The sequence below is a fragment of the Schistocerca cancellata genome, chromosome 2 (genome assembly GCF_023864275.1).
Source record: "Schistocerca cancellata isolate TAMUIC-IGC-003103 chromosome 2, iqSchCanc2.1, whole genome shotgun sequence".
Taxonomy (NCBI): domain Eukaryota; kingdom Metazoa; phylum Arthropoda; class Insecta; order Orthoptera; family Acrididae; genus Schistocerca; species Schistocerca cancellata.
The window spans coordinates 418,796,268-418,822,057 of record NC_064627.1 but is presented as its reverse complement, the minus strand read 5'-3'; the positions used below and the strand labels follow the sequence as shown (position 1 = coordinate 418,822,057).

The window sequence follows — 25,790 nt, the reverse complement described above, 5'->3', positions numbered from 1 at the left end:
GAGGGTAAGGAGTCATTCCAATCCCGGGAGCAGAAAGACTTACCTTAGGGGGAAGAAAGGACAGGTATACACTGGCGCGCGTATACAGACACAGGCAGACATGTGTAAATGCAAAGAGGTTGGGCAGAGATGTCAGTCGTGGCGGAAGTACGCAGGTAAAGATGTTGTTGAATGACAGGTGATGTACAAGGGGCGGCAACTTGAAATTAGCGGAGGTTGAGGCCTGGTGGGTAACGGGAAGAGAGAATATACTGAAGGGCAAGTTCCCAGAAAATAGCCATACCACAATGGAGGGGCATGGCATAGACCACACAAATGTGAGGTTTCTAAGGAGGGAAACAGCTTTTTCTGTAGTTGCAGGGCAACAGTCTGAATGGCTGACTGATCTTGCCTTGTAACATCAGCCAAAATGACCTTGCTGTGCTTGCACAGCAGACAACTGAAAGAAAGGGGAAAGTTCAGCTATAATTTTTCATGAGGACATGTAGCTCTACTGTATGGTTAAATGGTGATGGCATCTCCTTGGGTAAAATATTCCGGAGATAAAATAGTCCCCCCATTTTGATCTCAGTGCAGGAACTACTCACGAGGGTGTCACCATCAAGAGAAGCAAGATGGAAATTCTACAGGTTGTAACATGGAATGTTAGACCCCTTAATTGAGCAGCTAGGTTAGAAAATTTAAAAAGTGAAACACATAGGTTGAAGTTAGATATAGTGGGTATTGGCAAAGTTCGACAGCTCGAGGAACGGGACTTCTGCTCCAATAAGTACAGTGTTATAAACACAAAATCAAATGAGGTAACCCGGGAGTTGGTCTAATAACGAATAAGAAAATACTAATGCAGGTAAGCCATTATAAACAGCCTAGTGAACCCTCTGCCATAGCCAAGACAGACACAAAGCCAACACCCACCGCAGTAGTACAAGTTCTTATGTTAGCTTTGCAGATGAATTTTAGGACAAGATGAAAGAAGGTATTCAGACAGTTAGGGAAGACAAAAATTTAATTGTTTTGGGAGCTTGAATTCAATAGTAGGAGAAGGAAAATTAGGTGAATTTGGACTGGGAGAAAGGAATGAAAGAGAAAGCCACCAGCTAGCATTTTGCACAGAGCATAATTTAATCATCATTAATACTTTCTTAATGAATCGTGAAAGAAGGCTGTGTATGTGGACAAGACCTGGAGACACCGGAAGATTTCGAATTGATTACACAGGGTGGTGAGAAACAGTGAAAAGCTGGTAAGAGTGCTGAAGAGAAGGTTGTGCTGAGAAATAATTGTTAAGAAAATGATTCGATATGCTGCACTGTTTCCAAGTTATTTGGCTTCAAAGTTTGCCAATCACATCGTTGCACATACAAATTCAAGCACTTGCACAGTGGTAATGGTGGTAATGCACAGACGTCTGTGGGTCCATGGGTTACCACTTACTGAAATGCTCATTACCAGTTAAATTGTGCCTTTTTTGGAAGAGATAAATTTAAGCTACGTGAGCAAAAGCTATGTTTGTTCTGATTGAGGAAACCCAGGGAAGAGCACATTCGGGGACATCACCTCTGATAGGCTGCTTGAATGGGCAAACGCAACAATCTGATTGGTTATCTTCAATGCTAAATGACTGAAATGGCACAACACATCAGTTTTTTTTAATTTTAACAATTATTTCTCAGCACAACCTTACCTGCAACACCCTTACAATCTTTTCATGCTATTTCTAACAACTCTGTATAATGGTTAAGACAGATTTTGGAACCAGATTTTCACTCTAAGACATTTCCATGGGCAGATGTGGAGTCTGACCAAAGTTGGTTGTTTATGAACTGTAGATTAAAACTGATGAAAGTACAAAAAAGTAGGAAATTAAGGACATGGGACTTATTTAAGTTGAAGGTATTTGAGAGTTTCAGAGGGAACATTAGGTAACAACTGACAACAACAAGGGAAAGGAATACAGTAGGAGACTAATGAGTAGCTTTGAGAGATGAAATAGTGAAAGCAGCAGTGGACTGAATACATGAAAGACAAAGCATAGGAGAAATCCTTGGATATCACGGGAGATAGTGAATTTAATAGATGAATGTAGAAAATAAAAAATGCAGCTAATGAAGCAGGTGAAAAGTTTGTACTAATTTCTAAAAAATGAGACTAGACAGAAAGTGCAAAATGACTAAACAGGAATGACTAGTGGACAAATTAAACACTTTGGAACCCAACCACTTAGAAGAATATTGGGCCTAGAACACAGGCCATTTATGATGTTATTTACAGCCTTACTGGAATGTATATAACTGATGTATCTTGAAGATAAGAGTCTAGCTTCAATTTTCATTTTTCATGTCCACTTTAGTTCTCTGATAGATCACAAATTTGAAAATAATGCTAAAAGAAAGTATAACTGTCCTCGCAAGAAAAAAGTGCAAGGTGAATTACTGCCACAGTCTTTTTAACACAAAGTTGCTGCCCCAGCTATGGTCGGGCTTGGTCTCCGAAGTGTTAAGGATACATAAGCATATAAAACTAGACGAAAAGTAGAGACTGCCTATAGGAAAATTAAAGATGCTTTTGGAGAAAAGAGAAGCAGCTGTGTGAATATCAGGAGCTCAGATGGAGTATCAGTAAGCAAAGAAGGGAAAGCAGAAAAAGGGACCAAATATATAAAGGGGTTATACAAGGGAAATAAGATTAAAGGCAAGATTAGGAAGGGAAGAGTATATGATACTGTACGAAGAATTTGACACACCACTGAAAGACCTAAGTTGAAATAAGGATCCTGGAGTACAGCACATTCTGTCAGAACTGCTGACGTCCTTGGGAGAGCCAGTCATGACAAAACTATTGCATCTGGTGTACAAGATTTACGAGAGAGGCAAAATACTCTCGTACTTCAAAAGAATGCAATAATTCCAACTTCAAAGAAAGCATGCGCTGATGCATGCAATTCCAATTACAAAATTATCTAGAGAGAATTTCTGTATGGTGCGAAAAGTGGCAATTGGCACAAAACAAAGAAAAGTGCGAGGTCATCCACATGGGTACTAAAAGAAATCCGATAAGTGTTGGGTATACGATAAATCGCAAAATCTAAGGGCTGTCAATTCAACTAAATACCTAGGAATTACAATTATGAGCAACTTAAATTGGAAAGACCACATAGGTAATATTGCGGAGAAGGCGAAACAAAGGCTGCGCTTTGGTGGAAGAACACTTAGAAGATGTGACAAATCCACTAAAGAGACAGCCTACATTACACTTGTCCGTCCTCTGCTGGAATGTTGCTGCGCATTGTGGGATCCTTACCAGATAGGATTGACAGAGGACATCGAAAAAGTGCAAAGAAAGGCAGCTTGTTTTGTGGTACTGCACAATAGGAGTGAGAGTGTCACTGATATGATATACGAGTTTGGGTAGCAGTCACTGAAACAAAGGCGGTTTTCTTTCCGGCGAGATCTATTTATGAAATTTCAATCACAAACTTCCTCTTCTGAATGCGAAAATATTTTGTTGGCACCACCTATGTAGGGAGAAATGATCATCATAATAAAATAAGAGAAATCAGAGCTTGAACGGAAAGATTTAGGTGTTCCTTTTTCCCACACGCCATTCGAGAGTGGAACGGTAGAGAAGTAGTATGAAAATGGTTCGATGAACCCTCTGCCAGGCACTTAAGTGTGAATTGCAGAGTAACCATATAGATGTAGATGAAGAATATTATGGACTATAAGTTTAATAAGTCATGGAACAACAGAATGGAAAATCTACTATAAGATGACTTCAGATAAGATAATTTGGGTTCGCAGAAATGTAGAACACATGATGCAATACTGACACCATGAAATATCTTAGAAGATAGATTAAGGAGAGGCACACCTACATTTCTAGCATTTGTAGACTTACAGAAATCTTATAACAACGTTGACTGGAATACATTATTTGGAATTCTGAAGATAGCAGCAGTAAAACACATAGAGCGAAAGGCTATTTACAAATTGTACACAAACCGGACGGCAGCTGTAAAAATTTGAGTGGCATGAAAGGGAAGCAGTGGTTGAGAAGGGAGTGAGACAGGGCTGTAACCTATCCCCAATGCTATTCAATCAGTACACTGAGGAAGGAGGAAGGGAAACCAAAGAAAATTTTTGTGAAAAGTCCAGTGAGAAGAAATTATAACTTCGAGGTTTGCCAATTATGGCAGAGACAGCAAAGGGCTTGGAAGAGCAGTTGAATGGAATGGACAGTGTCTTGAAACGACAATATAGGGTTAACATCAACAGAAGCAAAAACAGGGGTAATGGAATGTAGTAGAATTAAATAAGGTGATGCTGAAGGAATTAGATTAGGAAACAAGACACTACAAGTAGCAAATGAGTTTTGCTATTTAGGGAGCTTAACAACTTATGATGCCTTAAGTAGAGAGAATCTAAAATACAGACTGGCAATGGCAAGAAAATGTTTCTGAAAACGAGATTTATTGACATCGAATACGAATCTGTGTGTTAGGAAGTCTTTTCTTAAGTTATCTGTACGGAGTATAGCCTTTTATGGAAATGAAATGTTGTCGATAAGGCAAGATGAGTAGAGAAGCTTTTGAAGTGTGGTCCTATAGCAGAATGCTGAAGATTAGATGGGTAGATTGTGTATCTAGTGAGGCGGCACTGAATGGAATTGGGAAGGACAAAAATTTGTAGCATGATTTGACTAGAAGTAGTAATAGGTTGACAGGACTCAATCATAAGTTGACAGGACTCGATCTGAGCCATCAAGGTATCACCAATTTAGTACTGGAGCGAAGGGTGTTGGGTAAAAATTGTTGAGGGGGATAAAGAGATGAATACAGCAAGCAAGTTCAAGGTTGCAGTACCTATTTGGAGATGAAGAGCCAAGAGGATTGAGTAGCCCTGAGGGCTGCATCAAACCAGTCTTTGGACAGATGACGATGATGACCACCACCAACACCAACATCAACATCAACAACAACAACATTGGATTTGCAGTCTGGCACTTACACACTGAGCAATGCTTATCAGTTTATAAGCACTCATTAATTACTGTAGTTGTTAAGATTGTAAACAGACATACTGTAAAAACTCTGACTATAGTAACAACAAACTCCACACATTGAAGACTATCTGTTCAGTATAGAAATAGTTATTGCAACACATCTAAAAGTATCTCAACGTGATTTCAGCACTAACTCACATCAAGAGGTAGATCTCTTCCAGGAATAGCAGGAACACCTGTCATGAAGTCGTGGGTACAGAATGGCCTCAGAACAACAGAACGCTGACATGATGGAATCCGAGATACTTGGTCTCTGTCGAAATGTATGGGTATTAACACCACTGGCATTTGGCTGATGGCATTGGTGTACCCTGATGCTGCAAGAACCTGGAAACAGTGAATACTTTAAGTGAATGGTTAATGCCGAGTTCTTGCATATGATAATACTTCCATATTTTAGAAACCAAGTATAATATTATTACAATATTACAAAATACTGAAAAACTGTGGAAAAAATATAATGGTATCATAACACAATATTTTGGCAGAAGTAGCACACCTACTAAAGGAAATTTTAGCCATGATAATACATAGTAACTAATGGGGATGTGTGTTCTAACACCACTGGTACTAAATTGAATACTACCATCATTAGTTCAGATAATGAGAAATCCGTGAACAGGTGACCACACAATTTGAACACACAAATACATATATAAGAAAGCTAAAGTGAAATGAGTGCAGACGTGTTTGTTCTAGAGTGTCTCTGTGGGTGGTCTGCATTTGAACATCCACAATGGCACTTTTCTGGCCCTGATTAAAGATATGATACTTGTCACTCCACCGAGACAGCACTTAGTTCTTAAAGTGGCCAAAGGTCTGAGAACCACATCTGTATAGTGATCCACCAAATCTTTGACTCTGTCCTGGTGTCTGGGAATAGCTAATAGCTAAGAATGACCCTGAAGCAATGCTGAAATCATCAGTACTTTATCAATACTGAGGATGCACAATGGTTTGGACTGGTCGATACTCTTAACAAGTAGAACTGCATCTAGGAAGCAGGGGACTGCAGATAGCTGGCACTCTGAGGGAGTGTGGGTAGGCCAGGAGGCATGCCGAGATAGTCAACGCAATTGTGACAAACTCTGTGTCCAGATGGTGCAGTGGTTACTGCAACTGCCCTGCTTCCCAGTTCAGCAAACATTTTCACTTGTCACTGCTGATTCCACATAAAGTCCTGACACAGCTGACAGCAGTAATTCCTGCCCTTTCCTCCCCCCCCCCCCCCCCCGGCCCCCTCTCCACCTGCAATTTACATAATACGTATCACAACTGCGGTTTCAATGTGGTGTCTGTTCCTTTGGAAATGTCTGAAAGAACTGACACCATGCATTCATATTATACTCTCACAGCAACTGCTTCCAAATCCACAATAAGAAAAACAGCTGAGGCATTCTATTTGTGTCTGCTGTAAACTGTCATCTTCCTCCGTCCTTCTTGTTGAGGTTGTAATACTCTAATACTGATGTATCACGAGAGTAAGAGTGCATCTTGAACACACTGGTACAAATATTATGTCATCGTTTTATGAGATTAATCCCTCCGTGTGAGCTCTGAACTCCAAATATCAACTGTTTTGCCTCACCAACGATCAATCTTATTAGCATGTAGCTCACCTTGAAATTATGAGTTCCTTGTTTTTATTCTTGTTTTCTAATTATTAGTTTGTTAGTTTGTACCACTCTTGGAATCCAACCACTAACCCAAGATGATCTTTCTGAAGCAGACAAAATTCCACCATCACAGGTGGTCACTGGTGTATCTCAAGACAATTGGCAGCATTGACCAGTTCCTGAAGTTTGGGAACCTTAGGTTTATCGAACCTGTTGACAGGACTCTGAACCCCGATCTTCCTTCCTTCTTCCTTTCTTTCACTTCTTTATGCAAATGGAACCATAAAGAGCACCTCAACATGCACATTATTTAGAACAATCAAAATAAGTCATTTAGTACCTTAAATAACTACAACTCTCTGCAGACACCTCTAAACAAGTGTCCATGACTTTCAAATCCATACTGAAGATTTAATGGGCACGAATTCTTACCTCACAGGCAAAGTGACTAAATATGAGGACTTTTCATAGTGAGACTAACAAATGAAAATATCACATTGTATACTGTATGTGGTTTTTTTTTCTAAAGAAATAAACATAATTAAAACAAGGATGCAGAACTCACCAAAAAAGCATACACATAACTGAGAAAAAACACAAGAAGGATCAAGGAGGAAATCTGGCACAGAAAATTTATATAATAGTGATAGGAATTGTGAACCGCTCCTTGCATGTTAATAATCAGAATTGCTGCTGCTGGTATTTCATTTTCACAATGAATTACTTTTCGATTTCAATTAAAATTTAGTTTTCTTTTCTGAATTTTATTTATTTCTCATTCGAATAAAGAGGAATTCCAATGCAAATCTACCCCATTATTTCATGACAGAGTGTTTTAAGTTTTAATATTAACTGGAATCTGGAATTACCATATGAAAATTTTCATAAAATACCTCATGGCTGTGATCTCTTCCCATATAACTTACTTAAAAATGAAAAAGTAAATATACATTTACATACCTGGTGTGCCACATAATCTGCCTGACGTAATGTACTCAGTACATTTGACGTAAGGAAAGTTGGCGTTATATCAAGTACTTGATCACGCACTAAGCCGCTAAATATGTAACAAACTCTATTTACATTATGACACACTCTAGGAATAAGTCTTGCAAGAAATAGTAAATCATCCCAATCTGGCTCTTTCTCACTAGAGAGTCCAACAACATAGCTATAGCTACGACAGTCTCCCTGGAAAAAAAGAAAAAAGAAACACAAAATAAAATATTTTTTTACTAATTAATGTATTTTGTTAAAATACAATGAGATCATAATGAATGATTAAATCCTTGTCTGTTTGACAAATTATATCGCACACGCTATTATAACAGGCTTAACTATCTCTCCAACTTCTGTTGGACGACAGTGACAAGACTACTACTTACAAATTGCAGTTCTTGCAATTTGCAACAACTATTTATAGGCACAAAAAGAACCAGAGCACAACACAGTTACAAAGCTGTTCTCCATGATATTTTAACACACAGAAAATGAAAGAATGAGGAGACATTGTCAATTCAAGGCAGATATTAGATGAGAGCTATCCTCCAACATAAGAGGGCTGATGAAATTTATCCCAAATGTGCTGCCACAGAACTTAGTATGTTGCAAGCAAGAGTTAACCTGTTGCCCAACTCAGAACTCAAAATCTGCATTAGCAAATGAGGCTGAGGTGTACAGTTTCACAGACATGTTATTGTTTGCTGTGATGAGTAAGGCATAACAAAATGGTTACTGTTTTACATTTCTTCTTGAGGCAATAGTATTAGATGCCACACACTGAATAACAAAATGTTGAAGTTATTGTTGCTTCCTCATTAAAAGTTCTTATCATTATTACACAGCAAGTAGGACACTCATAAGATTGGTAGAGATAAATGTAATTGTTTACATGTGATCAAACACTGAATGGCACAATGCTGCACATTTTCCTACCAACTGTTTCCCCCTGCAGTTAAAGAGCCTGGCATTCAACAGTGGATACTGTAGTGTCTTCAGAAAATTGTTTAAAGACTGTACTTCGAAAGGACCGAACAGTCAGAGTACCAAATAGGTTGATTCAATAGAGGACAAGACTGAGAAGAGTGGATATATCAGAAATAAGAGGACCTAAATGTTCGGAAAAACATGCAAAAAGGCAACTGGCCGCACAAGGTATTATCACCTTCCTTCAATAATCCCCATATCACTCCTCTCTCTCCACCTTTAGTTCACTTCTGAATACAATACTCCAACTACCATAACTGACGTAGCTGCCTGTTTCCTCCTACTGAAGTTATAATTTCAAATATTTGAATTATCGACAAGGCACTTGCAGAGATTTGCTTTTATGGTATTGTTACTATGGTAGTGCGATGCAAATCCATCCTTCAACCCTGCTGCAGCTACAAACCACCTAAAGAGAGGTCAATTCTTGTTTACAAATGACAGTGTTGCAATAGCTTTATGGGATAAAATGATCTTTACATCAACTGGCATCATAATATCAATTACAGTCTGTCACACAATTACATCAAATCCTTTGGTTATAGACTTTGCATTACACAAGGTGGAAATGATATAGTAAAAAGTTATACAAAGGTGGCATTTTTTTATTCCTTCAACAAAAATTGGTTACAGATGACTTTTTAACATAGGTTTAGATTATAACTCGTAATTTCCTACACCCTCACTACAGGCGTCCCCACTCAACACTTCGCCCATGTAATCCTAATTGAGTTAGTTTACGGTGCCTAGTTCTTGGCAGTGACTGTCATCACGTCTGCAAGAGCTCCACAAGTCAATTTACTCCACTTACTTCTTCTGGATTAATTTTTCCCTGATGAAATTATGCCTGATATAAATGCTCTTAGTGTGACATTTACAGCCATTTGCCTTTGATAGGACAACTGCACTTTTGTTGCTGTTGCTGTTGTTGTTGTTGTTTTACAACAATTTAACTGGCAACTCTTTTGGCAAAGGTGATATTGCATACTGCCGACAATATATCACAATGTTTTCTGGCAACACTGCAGATAGAAGCATTGCAGCCACATGGATTAACAGCCAATATTGCCCAGCAATGTCTGCGGCAATACATTTCCAGGCTCAAAGTATTTAAAAGGGGCCATAGTCCCCCACCCAATTAGTCTTCTCATTGGTTTGATGCAGCCCAACACAAATTATTCTCCTGCGCCAACCTATTCGTCTCAGAGTAGCACTTGTACTGTACATCCTCAATTATTTGCTGAATGTATTCCAATTGTTGGCTTCCATTACCATTTTTACCCTTTACAGTTCTCTATAGTAACATAGTGGTTAACTCCTGATGCCTTAATATTGGGTTGGTGCAGAAGTTCATAGAGTTTTTTCAGAAGTTTAATAAGCACAACAGATACACATAACAGAGAGTTTAGTCATCAATAATACGAGGTCTGTTCACAAAATTCTGGAAGTTTGATCACAACATTTTTCTACACTTATCTTTCACTTATTGTACATGGTCTCCTTCGAAATACTCTCCTTCACAATTAATACACTGCTCCAATGCCATTTCAACTTCTGGAAGCAGTCTTGGTACACCTCTTGCTGGATTGCACGAAGCGCCACCTGCGAATTTTTCTTTTATCTCGTCTATTGTTGCAAACTTTCATCTTTTCAATGGGGTTTCCAATTCTGGAATTAAAAAAAAGTCCTTGTGGGCCTTATCTGGAATATGGCGCATGAGGCAGCAGATTGATTTCATTTTTTGTGCATCAGTCACTCACTAACAGGGACGAATATGCGGGTGGGTTGTCATGGTGCAAAAGCCATGAATATTCTCACCACATTTCAGGCTGTTTCCTTCTCACATTTTTTTTTTTTTTTTTTTTTTTTGCAGGCATTGCAAACATCCCGACAGTACCATTGATTAACAGTTTGCCTCTGTGGCATGAATTTATGGTGAGCTAAGCCTTCAAACTCAAAGAAAACTATCAGCATAGCTTTGACATTTGACCATGATAACCATATACCCACGTCTCATCACCAGTTACAGTTCTCTTAAAGAACATCTCATTCTCCTTTGCCCAATCCAAAATCTCTTCACTGAATGCAAGACGAATGTCTTTCTGATCTTGACTTATGAGGCGTGGGATAATGCAAGATGCTGTGTCAGGATTTCATGGCATGATCCAACTGAAATATTCCATTCTTCTGCAATGTCTCCGATGGTCAGTCATTGACTGGCATGCACAATTTTGTTGATGTTCCTGACATGAGCACCATCGATAGACATGGAAGGGTATCCTGAAGAAGAATCATCTTTAACTTACGTCTGCCCATTTTTAAACCATGTGACCCATTCATAACACTGAGTACAGCTTACGCACTCATCACCGTAGGCTTCCTGCATCATTTGGTGTCTGTAAAGGTTAAGTGAAACATGGACGATAAATAGTTTGGACAAGAAGAGAATAGAAGCTTGCGAAATGTGGTGCTACAGAAGAATGCTGAAGATTAGATGGGTAGATCACATAACTAATGATGAAGTATTGAATAGAATTGGGGAGAAGAGGAGTTTGTGGCACAACTTGACAAAAAGAAGGGACCGGTTAGTAGGACATGTTCTGAGGCATCAAGGGATCACAAATTTAGCATTGGAGGGCAGTGTGAAGGGTAAAAATCTCAGAGGGAGACCAAGAGATGAATACACTAAGCAGATTCAGAAGGATGTAGGTTGCAGTAAGTACTGGGAGATGAAGAAGCTTGCACAGGATAGAGAAGCATGGAGAGTTGCATCAAACTAGTCTCAGGACTGAAGACCACAACAACAACAAAAAGGTTTCCTCGAGTTTCATGCAAAATTTAATGCAGATGCATTGCTCTTCTAACTCTGTCTTCTCTAAATTCACAAACTGTGCAACAACATTCTACTCCCTGCCGCCGTTGGATAAGCAGCTGCAGCAGCAAGTCATATACTCCTAGTTCACTCATTTGTTACATAGTTTAATTCTTAATTCCTTTGCGTGTTTTTGGTACTTGCATTGTTTAATTCATAAATTTCGGGCGTATTGTAGTATTTGATAGTTGTAGCATCGCGTTTTAGTACCTGAATAGTGTAAAATCGCGTAGTCCCCTTCCGCCACCGAGCAGTGTGTCAGCAGTGCGCAAGTAGCAGCATTACTGCTTTTACTAGGCAACCTTGTATTTTAATAACCGTTTCAATTTTGTGTAGATTTGTTTGCGCTCTCTGTAGATTAGTTCAGACGTTCTTTGCACAACAGTTTTTAGCATGGATAGGGACTGCAACTGCTGTGTTCGGATGCAGGCTGAGTTGGCATCCCTTCGCTCCCAGCTTCAGGCAGTGTTGGCTTCGGTCACACAGCTTGAGGCTGTTGCCAATGGGCATCACTGTAGGGGTCCGGATGGGGGTTTGTCGGGGACGGCCAGCTCGTCCCACGCATCCCCCGATCAAACTACGACTGTGGTTACCCGGGATACTGCCCGCATTGAGGCTGATCCCTCACCTGTGGTAGAGTGGGAGGTCGTCTCGAGGTGTGGCAGATGGCGAAAGACATTCCGGAGGGCTGAACGGAAGGCCTCTCCAGTTTGTCTGACGAACCAGTTTCAGGCTCTGTCTCAGGCTGATACTGATCTTCGGCCTGACATGGCTGCTTGTCCTGTTCCAGGGGTTGCCCCTCAGTCTGCAAGATCCGGGCAGTCGCAGAGGGTGGGCTTACTGGTAGTTGGGAGCTCCAACGTCAGGCGCGTAATGGGGCCCCTTAGGGATATGGCAGCAAGAGAGGGGAAGAAAACCAAGGTGCACTCCGTGTGCATACCGGGGGGAGTCATTCCAGATGTGGAAAGGGTCCTTCCGGATGCCATGAAGGGTACAGGGTGCACCCATCTGCAGGTGGTCACTCATGTCGGCACCAATGATGTGTGTCGCTATGGATCGGAGGAAATCCTCTCTGGCTTCCGGCGGCTATCTGATTTGGTGAAAACTGCCAGTCTCGCTAGTGGGATGAAAGCAGAGCTCACCATCTGCAGCATCGTCGACAGGACTGACTGTGGACCTTTGGTACAGAGCCGAGTGGAGGGTCTGAATCAGAGGCTGAGACGGTTCTGCGACCGTGTGAGCTGCAGATTCCTCGACTTGCGCCATAGGGTGGTGGGGTTTCGAGTTCCGCTGGATAGGTCAGGAGTCCACTACACACAACAAGCGGCTACACGGGTATCAGGGGTTGTGTGGCGTGGGCTGGGCAGTTTTTTAGGTTAGATGGCCTTGGGCAAGTACAGAAAGGGCAACAGCCTCAACGGGTGCGGGGCAAAGTCAGGACATGCGGGGACCAAGCAGCAATCGGTATTGTAATTGTAAACTGTCGAAGCTGCGTTGGTACAGTACCGGAACTTCAAGCACTGATAGAAAGCACCGAAGCTGAAATCGTTATAGGTACAGAAAGCTGGCTGAAGCCAGAGGTAAATTCTGCCGAAATTTTTACAAAGGTACAGACGGTGTTTAGAAAGGATAGATTGCATGCAACCGGTGGTGGAGTGTTCGTCGCTGTTAGTAGTAGTTTATCCTGTAGTGAAGTAGAAGTGGATAGTTCCTGTGAATTATTATGGGTGGAGGTTACACTCAACAACCGAGCTAGGTTAATAATTGGCTCCTTTTACCGACCTCCCGACTCAGCAGCATTAGTGGCAGAACAACTGAGAGAAAATTTGGAATACATCTCACATAAATTTTCTCAGCATGTTATAGTCTTAGGTGGAGATTTCAATTTACCAGATATTGACTGGGACACTCAGATGTTTAGGATGGGTGGTAGGGACAGAGCATCGAGTGACATTATACTGAGTGCACTATCCGAAAATTACCTCGAGCAATTAAACAGAGAACCGACTCGTGGAGATAACATCTTGGACCTACTGATAACAAACAGACCCGAACTTTTCGACTCTGTAAGTGCAGAACAGGGAATCAGTGATCATAAGGCCGTTGCAGCATCCCTGAATATGGAAGTTAATAGGAATATAAAAAAAGGGAGGAAGGTTTATCTGTTTAGCAAGAGTAATAGAAGGCAGATTTCAGACTACCTAACAGATCAAAACGAAAATTTCTGTTCCGACACTGACAATGTTGAGTGTTTATGGAAAAAGTTCAAGGCAATCGTAAAATGCGTTTTAGACAGGTACGTGCCGAGTAAAACTGTGAGGGATGGGAAAAACCCACCGTGGTACAACAACAAAGTTAGGAAACTACTGCGAAAGCAAAGAGAGCTTCACTCCAAGTTTAAACGCAGCCAAAACCTCTCAGACAAACAGAAGCTAAACGATGTCAAAATTAGCATAAGGAGGGCTATGCAAGAAGCGTTCAGTGAATTCGAAAGTAAAATTCTATGTACCGACTTGGCAGAAAATCCTAGGAAGTTCTGGTCTTACGTTAAATCAGTAAGTGGCTCGAAACAGCATATCCAGACACTCCGGGATGATGAAGGCATTGAAACAGAGGACGACATGCGTAAAGCTGAAATACTAAACACCTTTTTCCAAAGCTGTTTCACAGAGGAAGACCACACTGCAGTTCCTTCTCTAGATCCTCGCACAAACGAAAAAATGGCTGACATCGAAATAAGTGTCCAAGGAATAGAAAAGCAACTGGAATCACTCAACAGAGGAAAGTCCACTGGACCTGACGGGATACCAATTTGATTCTACACAGAGTATGCGAAAGAACTTGCCCCCCTTCTAACAGCCGTGTACCGCAAGTCTCTAGAGGAACGGAAGGTTCCAAATGATAGGAAAAGAGCACAGGTAGTCCCAGTCTTCAAGAAGGGTCGTCGAGCAGATGCGCAAAACTATAGATCTATATCTCTGACGTCGATCTGTTGTAGGATTTTAGAACATGTTTTTTGCTCGAGTATCATGTCGTTTTTTGAAACCCAGAATCTACTATATAGGAATCAACATGGATTCCGGAAACAGCGATCGTGAGAGACCCAACTCGCTTTATTTGTTCATGAGACCCAGAAAATATTAGATACAGGCTCCCAGGTAGATGCTATTTTTCTTGACTTCCGGAAGGCGTTCGATACAGTTCCGCACTGTCGCCTGATAAACAAAGTAAGAGCCTACGGAATATCAGACCAGCTGTGTGACTGGATTGAAGAGTTTTTAGTAAACAGAACACAGCATGTTGTTATCAATGGAGAGACGTCTACAGACGTTAAAGTAACCTCTGGCATGCCACAGGGGAGTGTTATGGGACCATTGCTTTTCACAATATATATAAATGACCTAGTCGATAGTGTCGGAAGTTCCATGCGGCTTTTCATGGATGATGCTGTAGTATACAGAGAAGTTGCAGCATTAGAAAATTGTAGCGAAATGCAGGAAGATCTGCAGCGAATAGGCACTTGGTGCAGGGAGTGGCAACTGACCCTTAACATAGACAAATGTAATGTATTGCGAATACATAGAAAGAAGGATCCTTTATTGTATGATTATATGATAGCGGAACAAACACTGGTAGCAGTTACTTCTGTAAAATATCTGGGAGTATGCGTGCGGAACGATTTGAAGTGGAATGATCATATAAAATTAATTGTTGGTAAGGTGGGTACCAGGTTGAGATTCATTGGGAGAGTCCTTAGAAAATGAAGTCCATCAACAAAGGAGGTGGCTTACAAAACACTCGTTCGACCTATACTTGAGTATTGCTCATCAGTGTGGGATCCGTACCAGATCGGGTTGACGGAGGAGATAGAGAAGATCCAAAGAAGAGCGGCGCGTTTCGTCACAGGGTTATTTGGTAACCATGATAGCGTTACGAAGATGTTTAACAAACTCAAGTGGCAGACTCTGCAAGACAGGCGCTCTGCATCGCGGTGTAGCTTGCTCACCAGGTTTCGAGAGGGTGCGTTTCTGGATGAGGTATCAAATATATTGCTTCCCCCTACTTATACCTCCCGAGCAGATCACGAATGTAAAATTAGAGAGATTAGAGCGCGCACGGAGGCTTTCAGGCAGTCGTTCTTCCCGCAAACCATACGCGACTGGAACAGGAAAGGGAGGTAATGACAGTGGCACGTAAAGAGTGCCCTCCGCCACACACCGTTTGGTGGCTTGCGGAGTATAAATGTAGATGTAGATGTAGAATACAGCACTGAACAATAATTAGCAGACGGACAACTATGAAACTTCTGGCAGTTACACACTAAATACTGGCACATGCAGGGATATTAACACATTTTGCTCCAACTCACCATTGGCGCGAAATTACGAATTTTCTGGAATTTTTTGAACAGATCGTGTATATTATCCTTCACTATTCACAACAGTCTGCCAACAATGGGGTAACTTTTCAACTCCATGACAGTAGGAATCACGTGGTTTTTAGGCAAGGAACTCTTTGTACCACGTTTGGAGCACATTTCTATCCAGAAAGAAAGTTCCTTGAGGGTTGTTTGATAGAGGGCGAAAAAGGTAAAAATCTGAGGGCGCAAGAGCACACAAATAAGGTGGGTGCAGAATGACTTCCAAACCCGACTCCTGCATAGTGTTTCTCGTCCGTCTAGCAGAATGTGGGCAGGCGTTATAGTGTAGCATCACTTCACGCAGTCTTCCTGGTCACTATTCCTGAACTGAGTCTGCAAGACATCTTAGTTATTGACAATAAATGTCTGCAGTGATGGTTACACATCTAGGGAAGCAATGCATAGTACATCACACCATCACTGTTCCACCGGATGCATAAAATTATCTTTCGTAGTCACACGCAGACCTTTGTACAGGGAGTTGCTGCTTTCTTTGGGCTCAACCATACTTTTCTTTCTCTTGTGTTAGGGTAAATACATCATTTTCCTCATTTCTCATCAACAGCAACAATACATGATAGGAATGGTCAGTGTTGTTTACGAGCCAATTGATGACAAGCAAGCAGAGATGCGCATATGACCGTCCACTGGTTTTTGTGATTTTGGCATAGAGCATGCAGTACCATACACCTAATTTTTGGACCTTCCCCATTGCATGCAAATGTCACATGGTGGTGGAATGATCACACTTCATCACATTCGCCAGTTCTCGAGTGCACCGACATGGATCGTTTTGGATTAACATGTTTAAACAATCTTCATCAAAACCCCCGACGGTCTTCGTGAACATGGGGAGCACTAATGTCAAAACGATCCTCCTTGAAATGAGAGAACGATTTTCTTGGTCTGTTATGCCCAATGGCATTTTCCCCATACACAGTACAAACATTTCTGGCTGCCACCACCGCTGTCACCCCTCTATTAAACTGAAACAGAAGAATATGTGAGAAATGTTTGGATTTCTACACTTGGCACTTCATTTTCTAGCATCCATGGCTTCACTCACAACCTCCAGATGACAAAATGACAATATGTAAACTCAAATAGCAAGAAGTGAATTACAAATAAAAAATGACAATTGATAAAGAAACCCATAGCAACTGGAACAGCGACAGTCAAAACAAAAATGCTTGCGGAGAACTTCCTCATTCCCTATTTTAACAGCCCAGCTGATTTTTGACATTCCTCTGTAGCACCGCATCTCAAACATTTTGATCCTCTTCTGCTCAGTTTTCACACTGTCGCTGATTCACTACTATACAATACTGTGCTTCATATGTGCATTACCAGAAATTTCTCTCTTAGATTAAAGCGGATGTTTGATACTAATTGATTTCTTTTTGCAAGGAATGCCCTCTTCGCTTGTTTTTGTCTGCTTTTTATGTCATTCTTACGTCATATATCATGGGTTATTTTGCTTCCATGGTAGCAGAATTCCTTAACTTTGTCTGCTTTGTAACCATCTATTTTGAAATTTCTCCCTATTCTCATTTCTGATACTTCTCATTACTTTCGTCCTTTTCCGGTTTACAATCAGTCCATATTCTGTACACAATAGACTTCACTCCATTCAACAGATCCTGTAATTATTCTTCATTTTCACTGAGAATAGTAATGTCATCATCATTGACATCCTTTCACATTTTAATCCCACTCTTGAACCTTTCTTTTATGTCCCTCATCGCTCCTTCATTGAATGAACTGAACAGTAGAAGAGAAATACTACATTCCTGTCTCGCGTACTTTATAATCTGAAACATCATTCTTGGTCTTCCAACCTTATTGTTCCCTCTTGGTTCTAGGACATGCTGTATATCAGCTATCTTTCCATGTATCTTATTCCCATTTTTCTCACATTATTTCCACAAAATGGATGAATAGAAGCTAGCAGAAGTGAGTGCAGCTCCGCTACTTTTAAATCACACAAGGAATAAAATTAGAAAGAACAATATAAGCCGGGCCTTTTTTTTTTCTAAAATAGAATTTTACCAGCATATCTAAACATGATTTTGAATATTTTGAGCAAGCAATTGGCCTGATAATTGCTAAAACTGATACAAATATGGGAGTGTGTAGCAGTCACAACCACTACTGGTTGCATATTCATCTATACGCCTCTTTGTATCGAAGTATGTAACGCTTTGGTACAATGCCTAAAGGATTTCATTAACATATGTTTGAAGTTAAGAACATAGCCTGTGTGTGTGTGTCTGGTACTGCCTCCTAAACTCCTGGATCAATTTTAGCAAGATTTGGCACAGAAACAGTAGGCCTCAAGTATCAGCACTGCGAAGTTTATAACATCCTAGCTCTAATAGGAGCAGAGATACAGGTAAAAGCTTGTCTTTTTATCCAGCCCCTGGCATTTAGGCTGCCTGCACAACAGGTATCTTGTGTGGAAACAGTATCAGCCTGCCAAATAAACCTGCTTTGCAGGGAAGCCTATGTATCAGGGGCAAGAAAAGGTTCTTCTGGACCCTGTCATGTACAGGTGTTGTGTTGTGGTAGTGTCGATCTGCTCTGTCTACCTACTCTGCATGGCGGCCTATACATCAGGGGCAAATAAATGATTTTTCAAGCTCCTGATGAGTAGTTTGCATTGCATGACAGGTATGTTGTGAGAGTAGAATTGGCCTGCTTTATTGAACTGTACTACACGCGCCAATGAGCATGGCTGGGGACAAGTTGAGATGGATAGAGGAGGGGATGGAGAGAAAGAGGGTATGGAGGAAATGGACATAAAGAGGAGGGGGAGTTTTATGAGGCTGGTGGGAGGTGCAGAGGGGGAGGTGGAGATGGTTAAAGGGAAGGGAGGAGGGAAAGAAATGGTCCGAGAGATTGGGTGGACTGGTTGGTTTGGGGTATAAAGGGACCAAACTACAAGGTTGTATTTCCTGAAGCAAGCAACACCCAAGGTAAAAAAAGGAGGGGGGAGTGGAAAATACACCACAAGGAGGAGGAGGAGGAGGAGGAGGAGGAGGAGGAGAAGAAGAAGAAGAAGAAGGTATTAAAACCATAGAGCCAATAGTCGGGGCTGGCTGATCACAATAATAGAATAGAATGAGCCAGCCACTCTGCAACACATTAATAGTCCACCCCAAAGGGACAAGGCGAGAGGAACACATGTAGGGAAAATATGGCCACCAAGACAAACAAATGCAAAAAAGTGCGACAGAGTTAAAAATGGAGGGAGGGTGGCGGCCTCAGCGAGAATGCTAAATGCCCACCCTTATATGGTACGATAAAAAAAACCTTCATGAATAAAACATAAAACTAAATCTCCTGTTGAGGCATTGTCGCCCAACACCAAAGGTACAGTGCTGGGAAGCTTAAAAGTGTGTTAGCCACATATGGCCGATGCAGAGAACCACAGAGTCCCTGCGAGAGGCCCGCATGGAGATCTTCCAGACATTTGTAGTCTCCTTAATGGCACTCCAGTTAGTTGTGTGCACTGAGATTATGCCATTCCGTTTCCCTAAGCTGAAAAACCTTGCAGCGTAATAACGATTGCAGGTCAGTTACAGGGATGCCGATCTCCAGAAGCGGTTTCCATGTAGCTTGTTGGAAAGTTCATTTCCTGGGATTCTGATGTGGCCTGGTGCCCACACAAACACCACGGAACGACTGGACTGTTCCAGAGAATGGGTGGACTCCTAGATGGTTGCTACCATAGGATGGCGGGGGTAGTACTGGTTGATAGCTTGTAGGCTGCTCAAGGAGTCAGTACAGAGAAGAGCACAAGAAATGGCCGCCAGCTCTTCAGTGAAAACACTGCAGTCATCAAGCAGAGGAGTGCTGTTCAATATGTCCTCCGTGAACATATACGAAACCAACATGACCATCAGCCATCGAGCTGCCTGTGTAAACCAAGTCATGGTCCCGGTACATGTCAAGAATTGAGAGGAAGTGACAGCAGAGAGCTGCGGGGTTAACTGAGACCTCGGGAACGGTCCAGGCAAAGCTTAGGCCTAGGTGTACACCATGGAGGTGTACGTGAACGGACCTCAAGTATAGGTGATAAAGGCAAGGACTCCACTTCAGCCAGAAGAGATAGGACATGCTGCTTGTGTCTGTATGTGCGGTTGGATATGGGTGTGTGTGTGTGTGTGTGTGTGTGTGTGTGTGTGTGAGTGTATATCTGTCCTTTTTTCCCCCCTAAGGCAAGTCTTTCCGCTCCCGGGATTGGAATGACTCCTTACCCTCTCCCTTAAAACCCACATCCTTTCGTCTCTCCCTCTCCTTCCCTCTTTCCTGATGAAGCAAACGTTGGTTGCGAAAGATTGAATTTTGTGTGTGTGTTTGTGTGTCTATCGACCTGCCAGCGCTTTCTTTTGGTAAGTCACATCATCTTTGCTTTTAGATATATTTTTCCCACGTGGAATGTTTCCCTCTATTATATATATATATATAGTAGGAAAAATATATCTAAAAACAAAGATGATGAGACTTACCAAACAAAAGCGCTGGCAGGTCGATAGACACACACAAACACAAACATACACAAACATACAGACAAAATTCTAGCCTTCCTTATATATATCCCCTAGAACTTCGAACTACTTAAACCTAACTAACCTAAGGACATCACACACATCCATGCCCGAGGCAGGATTCGAACCTGCGACCGTAGTGGTCGCGCGGTTCCAGACTGAAGCACCTAGAACTACTAGGCCACCAGCAGCCGGCATTTTCCAGTTAAAACCATGATCTTTCTAATGAGCCCAGTTTGGAAAGTTTAGACAGTTTTTATCTTTTTAATAAAATCTTCAACTTTGCACTTAATTTATTCAGTATTGGAAAGTGATACATAAATGAAACTTTACGTTTGAGAGCTTTTGTTATGTTACTACAAGCCAAGTCTCACATTTGTCATACATCTAGTTTCCAAGAAATAAGAAGTCGAACTTTGAAATTTTTCAGGCAATTTTGCTAAATATGTACTGGCTGAATACGGCTTATAAAATTTTCATTGTTATTCTTCAGAATATGCATTAAGTTCTCTGTTGAGAGAGAAATGAGCTATGTAGTAAGAATCTTTGCTTTGCTCTCCGAGCTGTTTACATCAAGTTTGGTTATACAAGTAGTTGTATTTGAGAGTTCGGAGTTTATATAATTTCTAGGGGAGAAAGGACATCTGTGGATAATTGTAAAGATGTAAGTTTATATATTTGTCAATTAGAATACATATAATATTGAAAAATCTGTTTGTGACACATGTGGCCCAAATGCATTATTGGTAGCATAGAGTAAAACATTCATCATAACCTAACTTTCATACTAAAATATATCTTTTCTTTTCAGCTGTGTTAGTGCAATGAATGTAAAAAAAACTTTTACTCTGCCACAATAAGAGTTATTGAGGATGGAAATGTTAGTGAAGACCCAGATATGTCAAATAGTGAAACATTTTCTGCAGAGCAATATTTTCAAAATGAAGATGTGCTTTGTTCAGTCAGAAAGTGATGATAACAAAGAAATGAACTGTGATGCCAGAATCGGAATCAGAGTAAAAAGATTACAAGTGAGATGAGGCTTACTGCTGAGTTAACCCTGATGATAACTGTGTTGCAGATAGGGTTATAGCAAAGCAACAAATTTCAAAACTTCCTACTAAGGCGGAGAAACCTATAATACAGTGGAAAGTAGGACACTGGATTAGAAAAGAAGAAAAGATAAAATTCACCAGTAATACTAATCTTACTGAGGGAATATTGGATCTTGACACTCCTGCGGAATATTTTTAAGTATTTCTTTACTGAAGACATACTGCATTACATAACCAAACAAAGTAATTTGTATTTTGTACAATGCCAACCCAATAAAAGTGTAAATGTTGATGTAGAAGAAATGGAACAATTTATTGGTGCAACCATGCTTATGACCATTATTCAACTCCCAGCAATAGGGTGTTACTGGCCTCAACATCTGAGCCACCCTGCTGTAAGTGATATAATGAGCTGCAACTGATGGGAAGACATAAAATGCTTCATGCACTTCTGTGATAACAGTAATCTAGTCCCTGCTAGTGACCTCAACCATGACAAACTTCTCACAATTCACCCACTGCTAGATCAGTTGCGTGAAAGACTGTTACAAGTACCGTGCCAGAAGAGCAATTTTTAGCTGTGAATGAACAGATTATTCCAATGAAGTGCAGATCTTCACGATAACAATACAGTCTTAGTAAACCACATAAATGGGAGTTCAAAGCTTTTGTACTTAGTGGGGTGTCAGGATTCAGTTACGATTATGAAATTTTTGCTGGAGCTCAGAATAATGTTATAATACCTGGTGCCATAGAACTAGGAGCAATGTTGTTGTGCATCTCACACAAACAGTCCCACAACACGTGAACCACAAGTGTTTTTTTTTTGACAATTGGTTCACTAGTATACCTTTGGAAGTGTATTTGCATAAGGAAGGAATACACTCATAATGAACAGTCCACACCAATCGTGTACCTGGTTGCATTTTTCCTAAAGAGGCAAAGATGAAGAAGAATGGCCAAGGTAGCATGAAGGAAAAGGTAGCAACAGTAGATGGTATACAATTCCCAGTAGTATCCTGATTTGACAACAGAGTAGTCAACAATTTGTCCACATATGTTGGATCCAAGCCAGAGGCTTTTCAGAAAGGAAAAGAAATACAAAATGATACCTTGTCCGCGCTCTGTGATGATCCACAATGACTACATGGCTTGTGTCGATCTGTTAAGATTCTATGCTTGGATATTACAGAATTCAAATCAGATCCAAAAAATGGTACCTGGAAATATTCTCCCATCGAACCGATCTAGCTTGTGTTAATAGCTGGCTACTATGGAGAAGAAGAAATACAGACTACCTGCCCCTAGTGGATTTCAAGGTAGCAGTTGCAGATGCAGATGTCCTCTGCAAAAAGGGCAAAACATTATCCAAGAAACAAGGTAGGTCAAGCAACGAAGTCCAAAAACAGCTGGACAGTAAGAAGAAGGAAGGTCCTGTGTCAGATCTTCCACAGCATCAGGTACAACAGGGGGGCATAGATCACATGCCAGTCTGGCTCGAAAACTGTGGTTTATGCAAGTATCCATATTGCAATGGAAAATCCTACATAGCATGTCTTAAGTACAGTGCATCTTTATGTTTGAATATGGAGGGAAACTGTTTCATGAAATTTCATAAGGAATAGACTAAATGATAAATAATTTTGTTTGATTTCTGATAAACATGTACATTAATCAACATAAAGTGTAATTATTTAAAAAATAAACTTAGTTCTGCTAATGTCTGTTCATATCTTCTTGTATATTTTCGATGAGTTTTCTCATCCAGCCTGAAACTAGTACCACAAAATGTTAGCCGTAACTGCATATATGCCATATATGGCCCAAATACTTAAATCAAAGCTAATGGACTACACATAAGAGATATAATTTTTTAAGTATTTTTCCGGACATCAGGACACTGAAATTAATATGTGACATTTTTTCGCAACAATAAAAAAATTCATGCATTAATTTCATAAAAACTTGAAGACTGCTGATATGAAAAATCTTTAATACCAAGCACTCAACACAGTACACACCAATTTTCTATCACTAACCATATGTAATTTCATCTCACAGCATCATAAAGTAAGTCAATTGTGCAATTTCACTGGATAATTTCAATAGTGTTCAGCTTCAAAGGAATATGGGATGATTTTAACTAATATGTTGTACCTTACATCCTGGATGATGGTTAATAACCACAACCGATAGATGACTAATGGGACAAATAAACAGTTGATGGTTAAAATGCATATTATAAAATACTTTATGGCTGTTGAGCTTCACCTTATGAAAACATTACAAATATGTTATGAAGTTTGACCTTCAATGGAACAACAGGGCTGTCATAAAATTGATAGTGTCATTCGTGTGGAGGATTCCCATGTGTTTTAGGTCTTCATTACTAAGAAATTAAAAGCATTCCTCCACCATCTGTCAGCCATAAATCAGATCATACATACTACTAACAAGTGCAAAATCGCTCACTCATCTTTCAAATTATCATCACATTTTTCGGATTCCTAATGGACTCATTTTCATACAAACAATTCCTATAGTAATAACACTATGTACACTAATTTAAGGAGATGGAACCTGGATAAACTGAAAGAAGCAGAGGTTTTAAAGATTTTCAGGGAGAGCATAAGGGAACAATTGACAGGAATGAGGGAATCAAATACAGTAGAAGAAAAATGGGTAGCTCTGAGGGATGAAATAGTGAAGGCAGCAGAGGATCAAGTAGGTAAAAAGACGAAAGCTAGTAGAAATCCTTGCGTAACAGAAGAGATGCTGAATTTAATTGATGAAAGGAGAAAATACAAAAATGCAGTAAATGAAGCAGGCAAAAAGGAATACAAACGTCTCAAAAATGAGATCGACAAGAAGTGCAAAATGGCTAAGCAGGGATGGCTAGAGGACAAATGTAAGGGTGTAGAGGCTTATCTCACTAGGGGTAAGATAGATACTGCCGACAGGAAAATTAAAGAAACCTTTGGAGAAAAGAAGAACCACTTGCATGAATATCAAGAGCTCAGATGGAAACCCAGTTCTAAGTAAAGAAGGGAAAGCAGAAAGGTGGAAGGAGTATATAGAGGGTCTATACAAAGGTGATGTTCTTGAGGACAATATTATGGAAATGGAAGAGGATGTAGATGAAGATGAAATGGGAGATATGATACTGCGTGAACAGTTTGACAGAGCACTGAAAGACCTAAGTCGAAACAAGGCCCCAGGAGTAGACAGCATTCCATTAGAACTACGGGAGAGCCAGTCCTGACAAAACTCTACCATTTGGTGAGCAAGAGGTATGAGACAGGCGAAATTCCCTCACGCTTCAAGAAGAATATAGTAATGCCAATCCCAATGAAAGCAGATGTTGACACATTCGAAAATTACCGAACTATCAGTTTAATAAGTCACAGCTGCAAAATACTAACACAAATTCTTTACAGACTAATGGAAAAACTGGTAGAAGCCAACCTCGGCGAAGATCAGCTTAGAATCTGTAGAAATGTTGGAACACGTGAGGCAATACTGACTCTACGACTTATCTTAGAAGAAAGCTTAAGGAAAGGTAAACCTACGTTTCTAGCATTTGTAGACTTAGAGAAAGCTTTTGACAATGCTGACTGGAATACTCTCTTTCAATTTCTAAAGGTGGCAGGGGTAAAATACAGGGAGCGAAAGGCTATTTACAATTTGTACAGAAAGCAGATGGCAGTTATAAGAGTCGAGGGACATGAAAGGGAAGCAGTGGTTGGGAAGGGAGTGAGACAGGGTTATAGCCTCTCCCCGATGTTATTCAATCTGTATATTGAGCAAGCAGCAAAGGAAACAAAAGAAAAGTTCGGACTAGGTATTAAAATCCATGGAGAAGAAATAAAAACTTTGAAGTTTGCCGACGACATTGTAATTCTGTCAGAGACAGCAAAGGATTTGGAACAGCAGTTGAACAGAATGGACGGTGTCTTGAAAGGAGGGTATAAGATGAACATCAACAAAAGCAAAACGAGGATAATGGAATGTAATTGAATTAAGTTGGGTGATGCTGAGGGAATTAGATTAGGAAATGAGACACTCAAAGTAGTAACGGAGTTTTGCTATTTGGGGAACAAAATAACTGATGATGGTCGAAGTAGAGAGGATATAAAATGTACACTGGCAATGGCAAGGAAAGCGTTTCTGAAGAAGAGAAATTTGTTAACATAGAGTATTGCTTTAAGTGTCAGGAAATAATTTCTGAAA

The 25,790-nt window shown here is 40.5% G+C and overlaps 1 protein-coding gene across 10 annotated transcripts in view; it reads right to left on the bottom strand.

Moving 5' to 3' along the window:
• Positions 1–25,790, bottom strand: part of LOC126161867 (GMP synthase [glutamine-hydrolyzing]) — a 151,401-nt gene that overhangs the window by 766 nt on the left and 124,845 nt on the right. For all 10 annotated transcript variants that reach the window (XM_049917991.1, XM_049917990.1, XM_049917992.1 and 7 more), the window contains 2 exons: positions 7,638–7,868; positions 5,200–5,388 (listed from right to left, as the gene is read on the bottom strand). In XM_049917991.1, coding sequence (XP_049773948.1) covers positions 5,200–5,388; positions 7,638–7,868 — 420 coding nt within the window. The remainder of the gene's footprint in view (positions 1–5,199; positions 5,389–7,637; positions 7,869–25,790) is intronic.